General features: G+C 44.0%; 1 protein-coding gene across 1 annotated transcript in view; it reads left to right on the top strand.

Annotated features, from left to right (window-relative positions):
• Positions 1-413: 413 nt before the first annotated feature.
• The window catches only part of LOC147895062 (uncharacterized), a 133672-nt gene continuing 114461 nt past the window's right edge, over positions 414-19624 (top strand). Inside the window, exons 1-3 of the mRNA XM_087384172.1 lie at positions 414-584; positions 8837-9001; positions 9276-9449. Of these exons, the coding sequence (XP_087240298.1) occupies positions 504-584; positions 8837-9001; positions 9276-9449 (420 nt within the window). The 5' untranslated portion in view covers positions 414-503. The remainder of the gene's footprint in view (positions 585-8836; positions 9002-9275; positions 9450-19624) is intronic.

Genomic DNA, 19624 nt, shown 5'->3' with positions numbered 1-19624 from the left:
CAACTGGGCCTTGTTTAAATAATATTTGATCAGCTTTGTTCCCCACCCGCTTGCTTATTGGCTTCTCTACCCTATAAGACCAACGCTTTAAACATCCCCTTATGTGTTAGACTTGTCTTGGATATGAATATTGGAAGTAAAATTGGTGGTGTTGTGCATCAATGTTCACAGAAAACCTTCGAAGTAAGTACAAGGAACTTGCAACAATTTCACTTTCCCCTGTATTAAATATTTTCTCAAATTTATAGAATCTGCAAAATTTTATGCAATTGAGTTATATTTTGGCTAAATTTTGAAACCCCAAGTTTGGTGATTAAATGAACACTTGGTGCACGTATTTTCAATTGGATATAATTAAACATTGGCCTCTCTCTCTCTCTCGTGTTTCTTTTTGAAAAACTCGTGTAATTAAATGCCAGTCACGACATTTGGAGTATGTACTCAGCGAGCTTGAAAGAGCAACGAGTTATACTGATATTGTAATATTTGCTATCCGAGCAACAATGTGGGAGTTTCTCTTCGTCTCCCTCCTTGCTCTGAGTGGCGCCTTGGCATTCGCTCCCCCAAGCTCTTGCGGCTTCCCGGTAGGCTAAGCATCGCTTGCTTTTGTAATTGATTTGAGTTCGCATCATTCTCGTTGCGGGTTGGACGTCCAATTGGCTGAAAAGTCACAGTTTGCAACGAGGTACTTCAAGCTGCATTACATACTGAGAACTTGAAGGATGACCAAGAGCAAAACTATGAATTGGCCGAATCAATTATTTCAACCATTTTCGTTTCTATAAAATAAAGTCATAATGCATGACATAAGTAATTCTCACAAATGACAGCAAAACCACTTCTTCATGCCAATCGCATAAGACTGAGAAATGCTTGGCTTGTGATGCACTATTAGTGGCACGAGCCACCAAGTTACTGTTGTATCCTTATGTGCTAAGAATCAAGTGGTTCTATTGCTGGCTTCAAATGGTTAGACAGATGTTCAAAGTAAAGATCTGAAATTTTTTATGACACCGGTTAGCAAAGTAAAGATCTGAAATTTTTATGGTAAACAAGTGGTTCCAATAGCTGGCCTTCAAATGGTTAGTTAAACTGCTCTGAATTTTGAAGCTTACATCTTTATGACTGGTTAGCAAAGAAAAATCTCTGTTACTAAAGAAAGAGATGCCTTACTGGTCCCTAACGAATGATTTCCTATTTAACATTTCAAGAAAAAATTGGGCCTGGCAAATGCTTGCTTCCTTGTAAAGTGTGAGAGCTCCCTGCATTTCATTTCTAGGATTAAATGTCTTAATGGGTATTTCAATGCTGACAATCACGGTGCTAATAATGATAAGAAGCCTCTAGCATGTCAGTTTCAAGGTGATTAACATGGCACATTAAGCATTTACATGGTTAGGGAAGGGTCTGTTTACTTTGTGATGAGTGCAGCCTGCTGATCGACTCTATCTCAATAACGTAATATATTATGGAGCTCTAGGTCGACCTTCCACTTGCAGCCCTAGAATCCCATAGATATGACTGGGTCAAGCAGAATATTGGTTGCGTGAAGATCTCAAAGTAACGCACTTCAGCCTTGAATGCCCAGCTTGCTTTGTGTAGAGTCAATAAGCTACAGAAGGATTAGTTTGACAGAAACTCAGTACGAAGAATCTTATATAATTGGACACTCGTGTGTGCATGGTTGTGTGGATATGTACCTGTGAGAGCATTTGTTTATGCTATGGCCTACACCCACCGTTGGGCACTGATGATGTTGGCGGGAATGTTAGAAGAGCTAGTCCCTGGTATGCGTGACGGAGTTTATAGTTTTAACCTTGTCATTTTCATGAGATTAGAACTGTACTATTTGTTGTGTTTCCAGAGGGTGAGTTTTGGCAGGTTCCTCTCTCTCTCTCTCTCTCTCTCTCTCTCTCTCTCTCTCTCTCACCCAGAGAGAGAGAGAGAGAGAGAGAGAGAGAGAGAGAGAGAGAGTCATATTAACGTCCACGGGAGGCCTCACGGGCCTATGGGACAAAAGACAAAATGTCAAAATGACTTACATCATCTGGATAAACCAGAGAGTCGAGGAGTGCACATGGCATCTCAGCATGATTATTATAACACACCTATACATACTAAATCTATAAAAGATGGCCTTCATAATATCAGTTTAAGACGATTTGAAATCTCTAACTAAAGCTACTCCATCTCGATACACAGCCCATTTTCCAGCTTTACGCGCATCAATCACTTTGGTAAGCTCCACATTCCTCTGTTTCAGCTGAGTTGGGGCGAGCTCCTTGGAGATTCAAATCCTTGTGCCCTTCAGCTTGTTTGTTTGTCGAAGAATCTTAGTTCTTCCTGCCCTCTCTCTGAAAAACACCTGTGTTTGCATTCCCATTTGGGAGACACAGTTGATATCATTTTCATCCCATTCTACTTGTGGTATTTCCTTCTTGAGGCATGCAATCTTTTCATCTTCTGTGTACTCCTCTTCTACACTAACATCCTTGTGGAGTCCTCCAATGCGTAGTATCTTCTTATTATGTACTATGGCCTACTGCTCTTTTATTTTTGTGTAAAGATCTACCTTGTTAAGTTCGCCGTTGGCAACAATGACCATCTCTTCTTTGGCTGAACTGACCTGAGCATTGATGATTTCCTTGACCTTGGAGACAAGTATTGGTGCTAGTGGAGATGTGCTGCATTTCTCCGTAACTTCTGCAATGATTTCCTGCTTGGCTTTGCTCTCCATCTCATTCACCTTTCTGCTAAGAGCTGCAACTGGGAGTGTGAGCTCTCTAATTTCATGCTCCAGATAATAAATGCGTTCCTGGGGGTCTGATCTGATTCTTTTCTTGTAGGTCAGCGCAAAGGCGCTGGGTGTAGCTGCAATAGTTGAGTATGAGGGCTTGTTGGTTGGGGTAGAGGCAAATAGCTTCATTTTGGGGAACTTTGTGTTGGCCTTCCTAAACCTGGACCTGGAGGTGCTTTGCTAGAGCTAACCCCCAGAACTGGGCCAAGGGCTCAGCCCAGCTCGGAGTGACCTCAAGAGAACTACCTGTGCTGCATTGCTCCCTCACGCTTCAAAAAGATCTGGGGCTGATGTACGGCACAAGTATGGCTAAGGTACGACGCAAGTACGGATAACAGCTGATACACATCACATGTATGGTTGAGGTACGGCACAAGTATGGCTGAGGTACGGATGGCGAAGGTTGAGGTCATACGGACGGACGGATGACGGGAGAGCAGGTACGGACGGGAGAAAGAAAGAAATAAAGAAAGGTGTATTAACGTCTATAGGAGGCCTTGTGGGCCTATGAGACAAAGTACAAAACCAAAAGTAACTCATTCAAGCCGCTATGGGCTGAAGCAAAGGGCTCACTAAGGCCCTTGCTGAAAGCTTAAGTGCTAAACTAGTGAGCAAAATAGCAGAGTAGCAAAATAGTATCAGGTGCTCAGAGCTAATGCTCCTAGTACATGCCTAGGCTCCATATATCCAAGTACCTGGTGGCTCTTTGATGGGATGTGAGCTCTCGTATTTGTGTCTGTCGAACTCTCTTGAGGCGGCGGAGGACGTGTTCTCCTTGATCTCTGTATCTGATGGGCTACGTCAAGGGTGACGCCTTGTCTCTGGTGGTCTCCTCTAAGGAGGGCTGATATAGACCGAACCTCGATCGTGCATGCTCTAGTCACTCTCCGTGCCGCATGTGGAGTGTGTGCCTCTCGTTTGGCAGCATTGTGGCGGTGACTCTCACTGATAATCCATGATGCTCTCATCTCATCAAGCTCTTCTCCCTTAGCCTCGCTGGTAGTTGACTCAAATGCATATAAGTTTGTAACACGTGTCTGTGCTCTGTGGTGACTTGTGGCATTGCCTTCTGCTGCTCTCTGGTTTGTCGCATTAGTATATCTCTCTGACGTGGCATCTCAATTAGGTAGAGCCCGACATAAACCTAGTCGGGAAAATGGATTAGCTATGTAAGCGGATCAAAGCCATGCCCTTCCTGAAGTGCTTCTAGGCACACTTCCAAGACCCTCCGATGAAGGGTTGGCTTTTTGACACCCTAGTGAGACCGACTGCCATGTATGCAGCACCCTTCGGGGAGAGTGACGTTTCAGCGATAGAGTGGAAGAGATTTGAGAGGCTACATGTGACTATGGGATCTAGGATGATTCGGAGTAAGCCCTCGGTCCCCATCAGATTATGCAGGCAGAGTTCACCATGACCCCCCTCCAAGTTGATGCCATCTTTTAGACAGTGAATTTCCTCTACAGAGTCTATGCCTTACCCTAGTGGAGATTACTGAGGCTAGCATAGGAGTCTTCCACTCGACTGGCAGAGAGCGGTGTTGATATAGCATGGTACACACGGGTATCCACATGGTTTGGTAGTCATGGCATTCAGATGGACAGACGTCCCCCCTTTCCGTACAGCATGGATGCACCATCCGAGATGATCCCATGAGATGAGATCAACCGTATCATATGTTTGGACCTCCTCCAGCTCCGTACGTCTAGGGCTTGGGGGGGAGTGGAGTTCCCCACCAAGATCTAGTTCTACCATGACCACTTCCAGAGGGTCTCGGAGTATGGTCTCGTCATTATAAACTAATCGTAGTCTTTGTGGGTGTCCCCACCAAGCAAACCAAAGCACACGCCATACATTAATTCTTTGGTTGACCAAGGACAACCCTCTTTTACCATAATTAAGGGGCTTTGGCTCATGGTCAAGGTGCCTTAATTATAACCGAATCTCTCCACCCGAGGTTGGAGTATCTTGGTTGACTAAAGTCAACCCTCTTGGCCTAAACCAAGTCTCCCGGATCGAAGTCAGGACTTCTTGACCGAAGTCAAGTGTCTTTAACCAATAAAAAGAACTCTTTGACCATAATTAAAATAAATAAGGAACTCTTTCACTATGGTTAAATAAAAGGTCAACTCTACATTTTACTTGGAGTATTAACAACTTGGTGACATAGATTACATTCACTTCACCACCTAGACGGATCTTCTGAGACGTCTATATTGCTGAAATCAAAGGTCGAGGAGCGTCTATATTGCTGAAATCAAAGGTCGAGGAGGAGTATCCCAGAGCCAAGGAATGAACTTACCCCTTAGCTTTGGATTTTGAGATCCAAGCCTTGGTTCTAGTTGTTAGGTCGAACCCCAAATTGGTGCCACCATGGTGTTCCCAAGGTGATATCCGCTGCTGTGCTGCTGTTACCCTGAGTGGCTAATTATCTACCCACCTTAAGATCTTCAGAGTGGTTGAAGAGACCTCCATGTTGCTCTCCGTCTGTTGACCCACGGATGTGCCATTCAAGGCAATGGTATCTGTCGGGGTGAGAGTCAACCGGGCTTGCTTGGTGGCTTTGGTGGAGTAATAAAATATTAACTCCCTGGATCTACAAGGATGAGGACCATCCGCCCAACGATCTGGCCATAAAATTGGAACACGGTGGGAAACATGTACGGGTTGCCCTTCTGTTGATCTTCAATCTCCTCAATGATCTTTGTGGGAGATGAAACTGTGGGTGAACCACTTGATGTGGCTGCTTTTGCTTGGAGCTTCTTGAAGTGCGGGCAATCTTGCTACTTGTGGCCCTACACACGACGACAATAGGAACATCAGTTCTCTTTGGTGTAGGTCGCTCGGGTTGCTGAATCCAAGAAACCGCCATAGCTGTTGCTATCCTTTGTCATTTAATTCTTGTTTGGCTGCCTGTTCCTAGGGTTCTTTCCACCATCTCCTAGCGTGGTGGAGTCCTAGGAGTTCTTGCGGTGGACTGCCTTGGGTTCCTAACCCTTCGGCATGAGCCCAAAGTTTTGAGCAAGCTCATATGCACTCTCGTAATCCCGTGGTCTGAAACTAAATACATACCCCTAGATATCTATATGCAAACCATGGAAAATGTATCCACCCTTTCACGTTTTTGCTGTTGCAACTGAATGGACACTTGCATAAACCTGCTGGCATAGTGACGCACTCAATGTCCTGTTGGTGCATCTCGAAGAATTGACTCCAAGTACTGTGGTGGTAGGAGTCGTCGTGTCGTGATGTCCTTCACGAACTGTCCACCCATAATGAGGTATCTCAAGGCCTGCAACATAATGGTCCTTTGCCACTTGTCCCACCATGCGACTGCCTCACCTGTGAGGTGCATCAACGCGAGAATAAACCTCGTATGCACAACTGAGAAATAACTCTTGAATTGGTTGAGCCAAGCGATCAACACTAGGGGTTCGGGCTTACCACCATTGTACCAAAGAAAGTTGAACTTCCCAAGGAATGACGTTTTGGCGGGCTTAGGAACTCTTTCCCTTTCCTCGTCTCCCTATGGGCGGAGTGGAGAAATGCGGAGGAGGTGATCTGGTTGTTCCTTCGCCTCCCAAGCTGTGCGCTCTCTAAGCTCCTTCTTGAGCCTCTATATCGTGCTCTTCCTTGGTCACCTCGCGGAGGAGGTGATCTGGTTGTTCCTTCGCCTCCCAAGCTGTGCGCTCTCTGAGCTCCTTCTTGAGCCTCTATATCGTGCTCTTCCTTGGTCACCTGAGCTGCTCTCGCGCTTTCTGGTAGACTTCTCACGATCCTCCCACATCTCTTGGACCTGAAGCATGTGCGCAAAAAGACTCTTTGATTGCTGCTGCTGCATCTGCATCATGGCTACCATGGCGGAAGCTGTCATTGTGGCCCCTACGACTGGGGGTGCTGGCGGTGTAGGAGCTGAGAAACTGCGTCGTCCTCCACACCGGGGTTGGATGTGCCATTGCCACTCATAGTTTCTCTGCCGGATCTCGTCAGTACCATAAATTAGTGGCTGTCCCTGAACTGAACCTCATTATCTCAGGAAGAAAACTAAAGCTGTGATACCAATGTAACAGGGAGAAGACTAACTCACTCTCTCCCCTACTAACTACTGACTGAATAGAGATAGAAAACTGAGAGAAGATACACTCATAAAACACAATTGGAAGCTGTGAGGTGAGCGTGAGAACTGAGGGGAAATTGGGGTCCTCTAATGAGGGAAAATAAACTGTATAAATGTCTGCCCAAAGGGCTGAATACAACTGTAGAAAGAAAGGAGAAAATACTGTATGTAAGGAACTAATCCCTCACTGTAGAACTGTGAACTGAGGGCTGCTCTAATGCATACCTTGCTGCTGCTGACCAGCGGGCCTGTAGGGATACTTTAGGGAATTGATGGAGAGGCTCCTGATTTGCTGCTGCCTGTCCTGGCCTGATCCTGGGTGATGTACTGCTGGCTGAGGGGATGAAGGCCCAACTCCAGCTCTGAAATGAGGATGAAAAGTGAGCGACGCTGTCTGCGGCATGCCATGGGCTGCATATGCTCATGACAGCTTCCTATCAGTTTGGCACATCCTCACCATGAAAGGGTTGACCTTCATTATTATTCCCATCCATGCCTTTTTTCCAGAAAATTTTCCCATCCATCCCTTCTTGGGATGCATTGCAAAATAGTTCAAATGCTGAAATTCACAATAAGGTTAGTTCCTTAACTAAAACACAACAATATTTTCAGTTTTGATGTACTCCCCCACACCCGCCAGTGAACGATGTTAAAAATGGTGTTGATGTCCCACAATGTGCAGCAGCAATTCCCCCTTGCTTTTGCTAGCTGTCCCATAATAGTTCTGATTTCAAGACATAATAGAGCAAGGAACATTGATTTCAAACAGCCCACAAAAAGGTGTACCATGGCAATTCTTTAGGAGGCGTATGCTCTGCAATGCTAGTGACTATAGAGGATGAAGATCTACTTGTGGTTGCCATGATAGTCACCACTTGATTCCAACCGCCAATCTGCAACTACTTTCCAGCAATTTTCACCTAAAGGTTTCCATATATCGTACTATGGAATTGGGGCTTCTTGCAGTGGTGAACCCACAAAGGGCCAAAAATGTATCTCTGAAAGATGAACCACAACCATATGGCCACTTGAGACCTTAGCATAGGTGAGTGGACCCTTACGTTATACCTGGGTATGTAAATGTTACATTTTAGTGAAGTCAATATGTAAGGAAATGAGCCCAGGACACCTAGCAGTTGGCTTATTGATGTCCATATAAAGTGACACTCTGTGCTTATAGTTTTAGTAACATTGAACCATGGTTCTTTTCTTGATCTTGAGATTTGAGGTTGCAAATGGACTTAGATTTAGATTTAGATGCTCGTTGAGGAGAGACTAAAATGAAAATGTTTAGACTTCACAAGCAGTTGTAGCTTGAATGAAGAGATTTTGGACTACCTTTTGATTAGCCTTCTCCTTTAGTGCTAGCCTTCATCATGGCTAAGTCTGCCCTTCACCTCTTGAGTGCCGACAGAAACTCAGTACGAAGACTTTGTATAAATGGATGCTCAAGTATGTGTGGGTGTGTGGATTTGTATGTGTGAGAGCATATTTTTATACTATGGTCTACACCCACTGTTGGGCGCTGATGACGTCAGTGGGGATGTCATAGTAGCTAGTCCCTGCTATGCATGATGGAGTTTATGGTTTTCAACCTTGTGAGTGACTCTCATGAGATTGAAACTGCACTATGTTGTGTTTTTAGAGGATGAGTTTGGGAATGTTCCTGGATTCATCTAGGTATATTGCAAATGGACTTATGCTACATATTTACAAACAACCTGCTTGCAACTGGCTGGGTGTAAAATTATATGTTATATGTTCTGTTGGCAACTTATGAAGGCTTGTGTTAGTGTCTGCCTCGTACAGAGTTTATTGTGTCTGTAAGGCTCTACACTTCTGTTACCTTTTTAATTAAGTGAGGATAAAGAGCTTTTACAAGCTGTATTGCTCTTATGTTTTCTACTTTTTTGATCTGGCAGAACTTTTCACATAAGAGCAGACAAACAATATCATGGCTAGCATACAGGCATGGACGTCACCAAGCTGGATCTGAAAGAGCTGGGGGAGCAAGAGATTGGTCAAAGTATGGAAGATCCTCTGTGATGGCTGGTAATGCGAATGGCACTAGCAATGAATCTCGAGAGGTTTGAAGCTCCCACTAGCTTTAGGCTTCAGCTGCTAAGATGAGATGATCTAAGACAGGGCCTGTAGTATACAGGCACAAACTTAGTCATGTTTTTGCTGGAAGTAACGTATGGATAGTTGCATCATAGTTAAAAATGTGACCGTGGTTCCAAAAGCCAAAGGAGACTGGTTTTTAATAATGCCATATGTCCCAGGTTGCTATGCTTTCAATGTGTTAGGGCAAGATCCTCTGTGAAATCAGACTCAATCTAATTAAATGTATGCTGCATGCAGTTTCTAAACTGGGTTCATGGAAGAAAGAATGCAGAAAGTGTTAGCAACTTTTTTCTTGTTGGAAAGGAAAAACCAAAAATCAAAGGTGAAGCATCATCGACTGGAGGAAATTACGGATACAATTCAATGGCTGCGGTTGATTTGGGAGCTGGAGACATTCTTTTGGAAGTTCCAGTAAGTTTTGCTCGTTGTAAAACTGCCCTTAGAAGAGTAATCATCATTTCAGGAAGAGATGGGTACATTACATGCACAATCCACATGCTCATGTTCTAGCCCTGTTTCCGAGCTGCTTATTGATGGCTGTTCAATGTAGTTTTGCACTGTGTTATATCTAAGATGATCACCTTACTGGCCCTTAATGGGATTGGTTAATCATACCAAATTTTTTGGGTTTATGGTGTACATACTTTTCCTTACATCTTTCTCTTCTTTCTGCTTGTTTCTGCAGGAAGATTCATGTGGTGACTTTGGTAGCTTGAATGCTGCTATATTTAGTATATATATGAGCTATTGGCTGCCATATATTTTGTTGTTGCAAACAAAAGCTAAGCTGAATTGTTTAAATGACAATGCTTTACAACATCCAGCTTTTCTTTGTGTTGTATCAGTTTGTTCCTAATCTGGATCCTCAATTCACAAATAATCAATGGCATCTTCAAGGTGATAGCCTAGTGGTAACAATGCATATGCCTCTTTAATACGGTCACGGTCCCATTGACCCTTTAGTCATCATCAAGGGTATATCTTGGAAGATCCACCCAACCTAGGGTGGGGGAATCACATAAGTTCAATCTCTGCCCGAAGAAGTGGGCATGAAACGGTTAGTGCATTTTGGATTTGTGAAAGGGCTCTTCCCATTGGGTGAATTTGGGTTGTTGTCCAGCTCTATTACTATTGGAGGTGACAACCTTAAGACCTTGCACAGTGTAGCCTGATACCCAAGGGTTTCCCCAGCCATTGTCAAATGGAGAAAGCTCCGAATGATGTACAAGTCAACAGCGTTTTGTGTGTTTAGGATGGTTGAATGCAAAGTAAGAAAACAACGAGTGCAGCTTCAAAGTGCACTTTCCTTGTAGTTACGAGACTGAAGAAAAACCTGATACACTGAGCAAAAGGGTGGAGCTACTAAGCGAGCATCCTAACCCATGCTAGAAAACTGTATAGACATAGTCAGTGATATCATAGTACATGTCCACCATAATCATATACAGCCATCCTGGCATCATCCTCTTGTGGAGACATAGTTTGATCCAATACAATACAATAGGTATACAGAACATCAAGATACGCCCAACGGCGGACTAGGCAGTGTAGGCAAGAAGCCCATAATGGAACGATGTCTGCTATCTGGATAAGTAACTTGTCATGCTGTTACGAAAATTCAAATTAGACATCATCACAAATTCATGATTTACGAAAATCATAGAAACCAAGAACAAGGAAACAATTGGGGAAGAGAAGAGGAAGAGAGAGAGACACTGCATGGGGTCCAATCTGCCTCCCTAGATGGTGGCTCTTGCTTCCCATCTAGAGTATTTATAATTGTAATTCCAAAAAGAAAAGAGCCAATAATAGTATATCCAAAAGCATCCCTTGTTCATAATTAGAGGGATTGCTCAACATAGCTCCACGAGCTTAAAATATCACAAGGCTTAATATGCCCTCATTCACAATTAATAAAATAAATTAGCCCACGGCTTAATATTCACTTCTTTACAATATGGCCCATGGCCTTTGGCAACCATTCGATACTTAGGTCAATCCAAATCACTTTTACCATCTCCATTCCTTGTTATCCAACTCATCATCTGTACTCAAGCCGCCAATTGTGTTAGTTGTTACAATGAATTGATGAATCATCACACCAACGAATCCCAACACAATTGTACGCTTGATATACATACATCAAAATATACACCTTGCGACCAATTGCAATAACACCAATAACACTAGTGACATTAGTATTAACATGGAATCACCCACAATACTAACCATCTAGCCTAGTAAAACACAAGTAGTTAGGCGTTCCCAACTAAACCCACAAAGCATCCACTAGGACCCTCGCCGCATCCGGTGCGCTCCTATGGAATACTTTGCCATAGTCACACTTTACTAAAATAAAATAATTTCTATAGCGAGAAATATTGGAAATACAATTTCGTAACACGTGCCCTCCTAGTCTGACGAGCGCCACTGTAACCCCAGTCGGCTGCACCCCAGGTCTGAAAATAGAGGAGATGTCAGTGAGTGTGATCTGTGTGTTTGTCCTTTGCCGTGTGTGCCGCGTCTCGGTCTCAGGGTCTCTGCCTCTCCTGCTAATTGTGGCTGGGATAGCAACCTGCTCTGCCTGGAAGAACTCTGTGATCGTACTCTGGGATGGGCCGGGCAGGGTCCCTTGCTCCTGTCTCCTCGATCTGATGAGACGATCTCTCTGTCGGACTGCCTCGTGAATAAAAGCTGCCAAGCATGTCTAATCTGGGTATAGAAGGCAATGGTATCGTCCACGAATTTCATAGTAGACTGGGCAACGGAAGAAAAAGTGCTCCTCTGACTCCACCTCATGGCGATCACACAATGTGCAGCTACGACTCTCCCTAGGTATCCCCTCTGCTCACCTGCTCTCGATACGGAGTCGGTGCGATGACACACGTAATTGTCCAAGGGCAATCTTGGATATGGGTGTACCTTGGTGGGATGATGAAACTCTCAGCTGAAATGTGCAAGCAGTGGTCCCAATAGAAACTAAACTAGCCAGGTCCTGAATGTCTGTAGCTGTAGAAGATCCTCCCGATGATTGGGTTGAATTCGTTGCCTCGGAAGGGTGGCAGCATGTCTACATGAAAACCCAATCTCTCAAACCACCCGCATATGCGTGCGTACCAACATCTCTGATCACTTTGAGCCAATAATGCCATAAAAGATGCTAGTGCCAATCAAGGTAGCGTGCGTCGCCTTGTGGTACATGAGCCATACGCGTGCATGCGGTAGAGGTAAGTGATAGTCTGGAATGCCGCATCTAACTGCTGTGGCGATGCCCGAACTCAGCCTGAATGATCTGATGAGGGACAGATCGCTTGTTGCGTATAATTCGTGAGAGTAGGAGAACCTCTAATCTCTCCAGTCGAATCCACTCTGTGTCGGTGCTACCATACATGCATGCTGGTTGGACCAAGGAGTAAAAGGAGAACCTTGGTCCGCGGGCCTTGAAAGCGTGAGTGGAAGCACTATCTCTCGAGTCGGGCTAGGGAGGCATAACCTCTACTTAGGCGGGCCTACATCGCCGGTCACATTGTGAAGATAGGTCTTGAAAACATAACTTCCAAGTATGTGTATGATGAAACGATCTCAATTGGCGCCCCGTCAAAAGTAAACTGCTCTCTGTGTGAGGAGAGAGTAGAAACAATAACATGTATTGTCCCAAAGATGGATCAAACCATGTACAAAAGCTGCGCACAGTGTGCCCCCATCGAGTGGCATCGTGCTGCCTAGACATGGACCCCTGCGACTCCAAGACTGTTTTCCTACCACCTTGTGGCACCTTCAAAACATTGTCAGCCTGCGTGCCCTCCTAGAGCTTCAGTGGGCTGCGTAATGATGCCCTGCAAGCATGCCTTCTTGCTGCTCCGATGGACAGCCTATGGTAAGGCAGCATTTTCTGCTTGATCCTTGACCTCCCTTTACAGCCAATGGTGATGCACAAGTAATCCCTTGATTCTCGTCCTTCGTGCTGTGTGTAGGTGTTGGAAATGTAAGCGGAAGAACACGAGAGAATGAAGCTGAAGCAAGCGGGAATGAAATTGCAACAACACAAATGAACTACCAAGCTAGGGTAGTCATAGAGATGAAAGCCTAGAATGAACACCCACAAACTCAACCTGTAACTTAGGTAGGGATAAAAAACCTTAATAAAGGGAAAACGTGTCCCTAACCCATTATTACATGCAACATAACATTGGCCACCTCCTTAGGAAATACAAATATTTCTAACACCCCCTGTAGTGACAATGTCACAATGTACAAGGTAAACATCAATCACCAAACGGATATAATTTTAAAGCTTTGTGAAAAGCTTGAAACTTTGGACGAGGTAATGATTTGGTGAAGAGATTTGCCGCATTCTGCTATGTAGGGTAGAAGACCAAGTTGATCTCCCGTGCATTTAGCTGCTCCTTGACATAATGGTAATGAATTTCAATGTGTTTTGTACGAGCATGAAACACAGGATTCTATGCCACTGCAATGGCACTCTGACTGTCGGTGAGTATTGGAGTAGGCTTCTCCAATGATGCATGAAGATCAACCAGCAAACGCCTTAGCCAAATACACTTGACTATGGTCGTGAAGGCTGCCCTATACTCAGCCTCACATGAAGAGGTAGCCACTATAGACTGTTTCTTGCTTAACCAAGAAATGCAAGAGTGCCCAAGAAAGAAACAGTTGAACACTAGTGGACCGAGTATCAAAATCACCAGCCCAATCTGACTCGCTGTAAGCATATATGCGAAAGTTACTGCTCCTAGGAAAGAGCAAACCAAGAGTTCGGGTTTCTGCAGATAACGGAACACATGCTTCACAGCTTGCCAATGTGAAGTCTTTGGGCTGTGCATAAACCTGCTCAACTGGGACACTGCATACTGAATGTCAAGATGTGTGCTGCATGAATATATAAGGCATCCCACAGCTTGGCTGTGAATAGAGGCATTAGAAGGTTCACTGATGTCTGAACGGACACCTTAAGTGTCGGCTCCATAGGAGTAGAGATGGATTGCAATTCTGAAATCTAAACTGTTCTAGGAGCTTAGCAATACACGTGGACTGCAACAACAACCCAATACCTCTTTCATTGTGTATAACCTAGAAGCCCAAATAGTAGTGAAGCAACCCTAAGTCTGACATCTCAAATGTTTGCTGTAATTCAGCCTTAAAGTCTGTAATTTTTGCAGCATTAGTGCCAGTGAGCAGCATGTCATCGACATTGGGAACAATGATGAGTAAATCCGCTTCTTCCTTCCTGACATAGAGGGTGCTCTCATGTGGACTATTCTGCATTTCTTGGATGGCCAAACATGCATCTATCTTTGCATAGCAAGCTCGAGGAGCTTGCTTCAAACCATACAAGGCCTCTCTGAGGTTGCATACTTTAGCTTCCTTGCCAGGTTCCACAAATCCAATGGGCTGAGAAACATAGACCTCCTCCTAAAGGTCCCCATTCAAGAATGCAGTTTAACAGCTGATGGATCTTCCATCCATGAAATGTGGCCAATGCAACGAGAAGTGGGAGCAAAGGTTTCATCATAATTTTGTTGTGCATAACCCTTTGCTACAAGGCGAGCTTTGTACCTATCAGTGGACACATCTGATTTTCTTTTGAGCTTGTACACCAACTGTGCGCCAATCGCCTTCTTGCTGGCAGGCAAGTCCACCAACTCAAGTGTGGTTTTTCTTAATGGAGTCAATCTCCACTTGCATTGCCTGCATCCAATGCACATTGTCTCGTGCATCATAAAAAATGGTAGGCTCATCTGCCTCAAGTATGCTGCTGACCCACCCAGACTCACAGTAATGGGCATCCTCAAAGTTTCTAGTGCCACTCCATGTACGGCTAGGAAGTGATGCTGAAAGTTTTCTGTCCTCAAGAGTGCGGGGCAGCCAACGAGGTACTGATCTTGCTTCCTGCAGTAATTTACTTTCACGTGCTACGACATCATCAATCTCTTCTGAGAAACAGGCTCAGCCAAGCAAGAGGGAGTGTCATGACGAGAAATGACTCTTTTGTAATTAACAAACATCAGACCATTATTTCATTATGCACCAATTTGATGGTGCCGCATTTTTTGCATTTATCATGGACACCGACCGATATTGATATGTGTGAAGATCCACACTTTTCGAAAATGCAAATGTGTGCAATGCATGCAGAATTTGAATGCCGATTGGCCCTCCAATGGGGAAGAGCGCCCTCGTGAGAGTACTTGTTTCTTTTTCGACCTACATGCAAGGTGGGAGAGAGATGACGGATGAATGCAATGTGGTAGAAAGAATGCTACGTGAGATTCACAATGAAAGGGTGATACCCTTTCATTAATGTCCCTTGAGATCACTCAAGTTCCATCTTCCCATTTACACCTACCCTTAGCCTATGACCCATGCACCTACCATTCAATGCACTCTAATGCACCCTTTCCCTTTCCTATTGCCCCTAGGACCTAGACACGTGTGTGCACATCTTTATTACTAATCATTGGCCAATGTTACATAGTTTTGGCGGTACTATTGACACCGCTTGATCGATCATAAATACAAACATATAACCGCACCATCAAATTGGCGCCTAACAATAATAAAGTTCTAATGACTATTAATTAACTAAATAATCATTTCTCTTGTCATGACACTCCCTCCTACTTGAATGAGCAGAAGTCCTCTTCTGGATTATTGCTTGTCTCTTCCTCTTACGTGCACTTTCTCTTGTTACTTCTGCCATTGCATCGCCTCTTTGTAATCTGCGAGTATCTATGGAAAATCTATAAAGAACTCTTCTTCCATCCATTGTGCATCACTAGCTGGCTGGTTTTTAAACTTCAGTAAATACATATATCTCTTCTTTCCACGAATACTCTTCTTTTTATGGTACACGATATGTTCCGGAGTAAGAACTTCAGTCCCATCTTCAAGTTCAGGTTCTTCTTGATGTTGAGTATCCAAAAACGCAAAAGTATCGCCATGGTATCTCTTCAAATTGCTCACATGAAAGATGTTCTTCATACGCCAGTGGGCTGGTAACTTGAGCTCATACGGGCCTCATGATCTTTTTAAGGTGTATGGATTCGTGAATGGACAAAGATGATCAACCTAGAAGGTGGCCAGAGTTCTTACCCATGTTAGAGTTTGCTTATAATAACACTGTACATACTTCCACCAAGAAAGCCCCATTTGAAATCATCTATGGGCAATGTTTACCCACTTCAATAACACACTTGGGGGAGCGAATTTTTGCTGCTGACCAGTTTGCTGAGGATATGTCACAGGTTATTGAGCAGGTAAAAGAACATATTAAGAAGGCCCAGGTTCAACAATCCAAGGCAGCCAATAAAAAAAGAAAAGAAGTTTATTACAAGGAGGATGATTGGGTTTTATTGAAGATTGATAAAAGAAGAATCAAGTCAGTGAGAGGAAGTACCAAACATGTCAAGCTAGCACCGAAGTTTTATGGTCCATTTCAGATTTCAGCAGCTTTATATCCAGAAGAAGGATCCACCAAAGGTATTGGCTGAATGGACAGCATTCACTATTGGCTCAATAGTCAAAGTAGATTTCGAGGGTGACAAGGTAGAAGCCTCACCCTCCTGCTTGGATGCCTTGGCTTTCCCTTTTATTGAATTCGTCTTGGCAATCTTAGCCAAGAGAACAGGACACTTATGCCATATGTGCCCTGGCTTATGTTTCTTACAACCGAAACATTTTCCTTCCTTAATCAACTTCCTCTTCTCTTCGTCAGTCATAGAAGGAAATGGCACCCATCCAGGACGTGATTGGCTGTTCACATTCCTTACAAGAGCTTTACCCTTCCCTTTATTATTCTTAAATCGGTTTGGTTTCCTAAAAGTGGGTATATTATTGGTCTTAGATGATGACCCATACTCCTTATTGAAGGGTTTACGAGGATTCAATTTTCTCTCGGCTATTTCAGCCAGCTTAGTGAGGTCCTTAAGCGTGGTTGGGTTAAACATTTCAACCTCGTACCTTACTTTTGGGCTTAAAGCTACTAAATACTTCTTTCTCCTATCTTCCTCACTCTTTTCGGGTAACTTTAGAGAGAGTTTCCAAAATCTGGCTGTAAAATCTGCATTACTCTCATTATCGAACTGCCTAAACCTCTCCCAACGAAAGGTTAGGTTTTCTTCATGCCTCGGTGGCATGAAAGTGGTTTTCAGTTGCTCCACAAATTTAGCCCATTCATGAATAGGATCTTTTCCTGTTTGTGACAAGGACCACCACATTAGAGCATCCTTCTGTAGATGCAATGTGGCAAGAGCAAGCTTCTCTTGCTCGGTCTTGTCTTGATGGGCAAAGTATAGCTCAAAATGACGAATCCAATTGAGGATTTTGTCAGCCTCCCTTGCCCCATCATATTTGGGGAACTCAATTCTCTCTCGCGGTTGGAATTTGGACCTCTTAGAAGGGTTACTCAACTCTTCATCCCCGAAGTTTAAAGTCCTCTTAGTCCTCAATCTTGTCATAATGGACTGCTCAATCATATTGCTAAGCTGGAAAACCAGCTTATCAACAGGAGTCTCCTCTCTTCCTCTTGCACTTGGATTAGAATCCATGTGTATTGGGTTTTGAGTTGAAGGCGTGAACTCATCACCTTGTTCTTGGCTGGTCTCATTTCTTCTTTCATTACGAAAGGAGAACTCCCTATCAGTAGGTTCTTGAAGGAGAGACTGCTGTAAATCTATTTGTGGGTTATCATACTCAAGATGTGTATAACTCTCACCTAATCCATCCTCTTCAAGAGGAGGTGAAGGTGTTCTTTCCCTCTCTCCTTGGGGTAATGGAGGAAAAGGAATAAGTTCATTGTTATATGTCCCTTCCCCTTCCATTCTTTCCTTTTATTAATACAAGAGAGAAAATGTCTTGCTGTAATTTCAAAAAAGAAGGTTTATTTTACAGCAAACTTCAAGTGTTGTAGAGGTGGTGGTACTTATCCGACTCCCGCTTCGTTTGTGTTGAGAAGACACTTAAAATGACCTCCTTTCCCTTCTCTTTCAAGCTTTTCTTCTTGTATTTCTGCTGTAAACTGGTACGCTCCGTTTGGGCTACTTGTTTTGAGCGGATTGGAGCTCTAGATACCGTTATAGGGGGTACTTGATGGGTGGATCACTCCCTTAAAATCTTATTCCGATCCGACTTCCCGTTTGGGTAGAACGGGGATCCCTTTTTCTCACGGTTTAAGGGTACATTCACATTGGGGGGGGGGGCAAATCGTGAGGACACCCCGTTCACCGTTGAAGGCCAAAATTTTTCAGAAAAATCCCTTGTCTCAGAACCTCGAGATCGGTCAGTCGTGATCCTTTTCCGCAACCTCTCTTGCGACTTCCGTCGTTCGCAACTGTCGCCCTCTTCTCGTCCCGCTCGTGGATTGTCGCCGCGCTGATACCAAATGTGAAGATCCACACTTTTCGAAAATGCAAATGTGTGCAATGCATGCAGAATTTGAATGCCGATTGGCCCTCCAATGGGGAAGAGCGCCCTCGTGAGAGTACTTGTTTCTTTTTCGACCTACATGCAAGGTGGGAGAGAGATGACAGATGAATGCAATGTGGTAGAAAGAATGCTACGTGAGATTCACAATGAAAGGGTGATACCCTTTCATTAATGTCCCTTGAGATCACTCAAGTTCCATCTTCCCATTTACACCTACCCTTAGCCTATGACCCATGCACCTACCATTCAATGCACTCTAATGCACCCTTTCCCTTTCCTATTGCCCCTAGGACCTAGACACGTGTGTGCACATCTTTATTACTAATCATTGGCCAATGTTACATAGTTTTGGCGGTACTATTGACACCGCTTGATCGATCATAAATACAAACATATAACCGCACCATCAAATTGGCGCCTAACAATAATAAAGTTCTAATGACTATTAATTAACTAAATAATCATTTCTCTTGTCATGACAATATGGAGGTGGATCATATGAGTAGACAAGGCCCATGGAGCTGGAGCCACTGCTTCAGGCTCACAAAATTTGGACATGTAAAACTTATTTTATTAATAAAGATGTGCACCCATGTGTCTAGGTTCAATGGGTAATAGGAAAGGGATGGGTGCATCAGAGTGCATTGCATGGTAGATGCATGGGTCATAGGCTAAGAGTAATCTAATTGGGAAGATGGACCTTGAATGATTGCAAGGAACATTAATGAAGGGGTATCCTTGTTCATTGTGATCTCTCGTATCATTCTCTCTACTTCTACTAATAATTTCTACTTCTACTTCTATCTGAGGGGATGCCACCTATTCCCATCACAGACCCAGATGTGTGGCACACCTATGTGACATCCCTCTATGACGTCCCACAGCTCAAGCATCACTTGATAAGTCCACCCTTCCCAGATCCACCACATGCATTCTGATCACCACATAGAATGTGCTAGTTGCTTTACGTTGGCTCCACAACTGGAGAGCCCGGGACTCTCACATGGATAGGAGGTCTTGGCACCAATCCTAGCATAGATGTTCAATCATGCTGTATGCCACAGCTTCCCCCCTGTGTAGAGTACCACCACCATTGTGCCGATACACCAAGCAGGGAATCCCATGGATACTAGAAACTACCA

This window comes from Dipteris shenzhenensis, chromosome 13 (genome assembly GCF_047967505.1).
Source record: "Dipteris shenzhenensis isolate YYH24624 ecotype China chromosome 13, Dip_SZ_1.0, whole genome shotgun sequence".
Classification (NCBI taxonomy): Eukaryota; Viridiplantae; Streptophyta; class Polypodiopsida; order Gleicheniales; family Dipteridaceae; genus Dipteris; species Dipteris shenzhenensis.
Note: the sequence above shows the minus strand (reverse complement) of the source record. Positions and strands in the feature narration are given on the sequence as shown.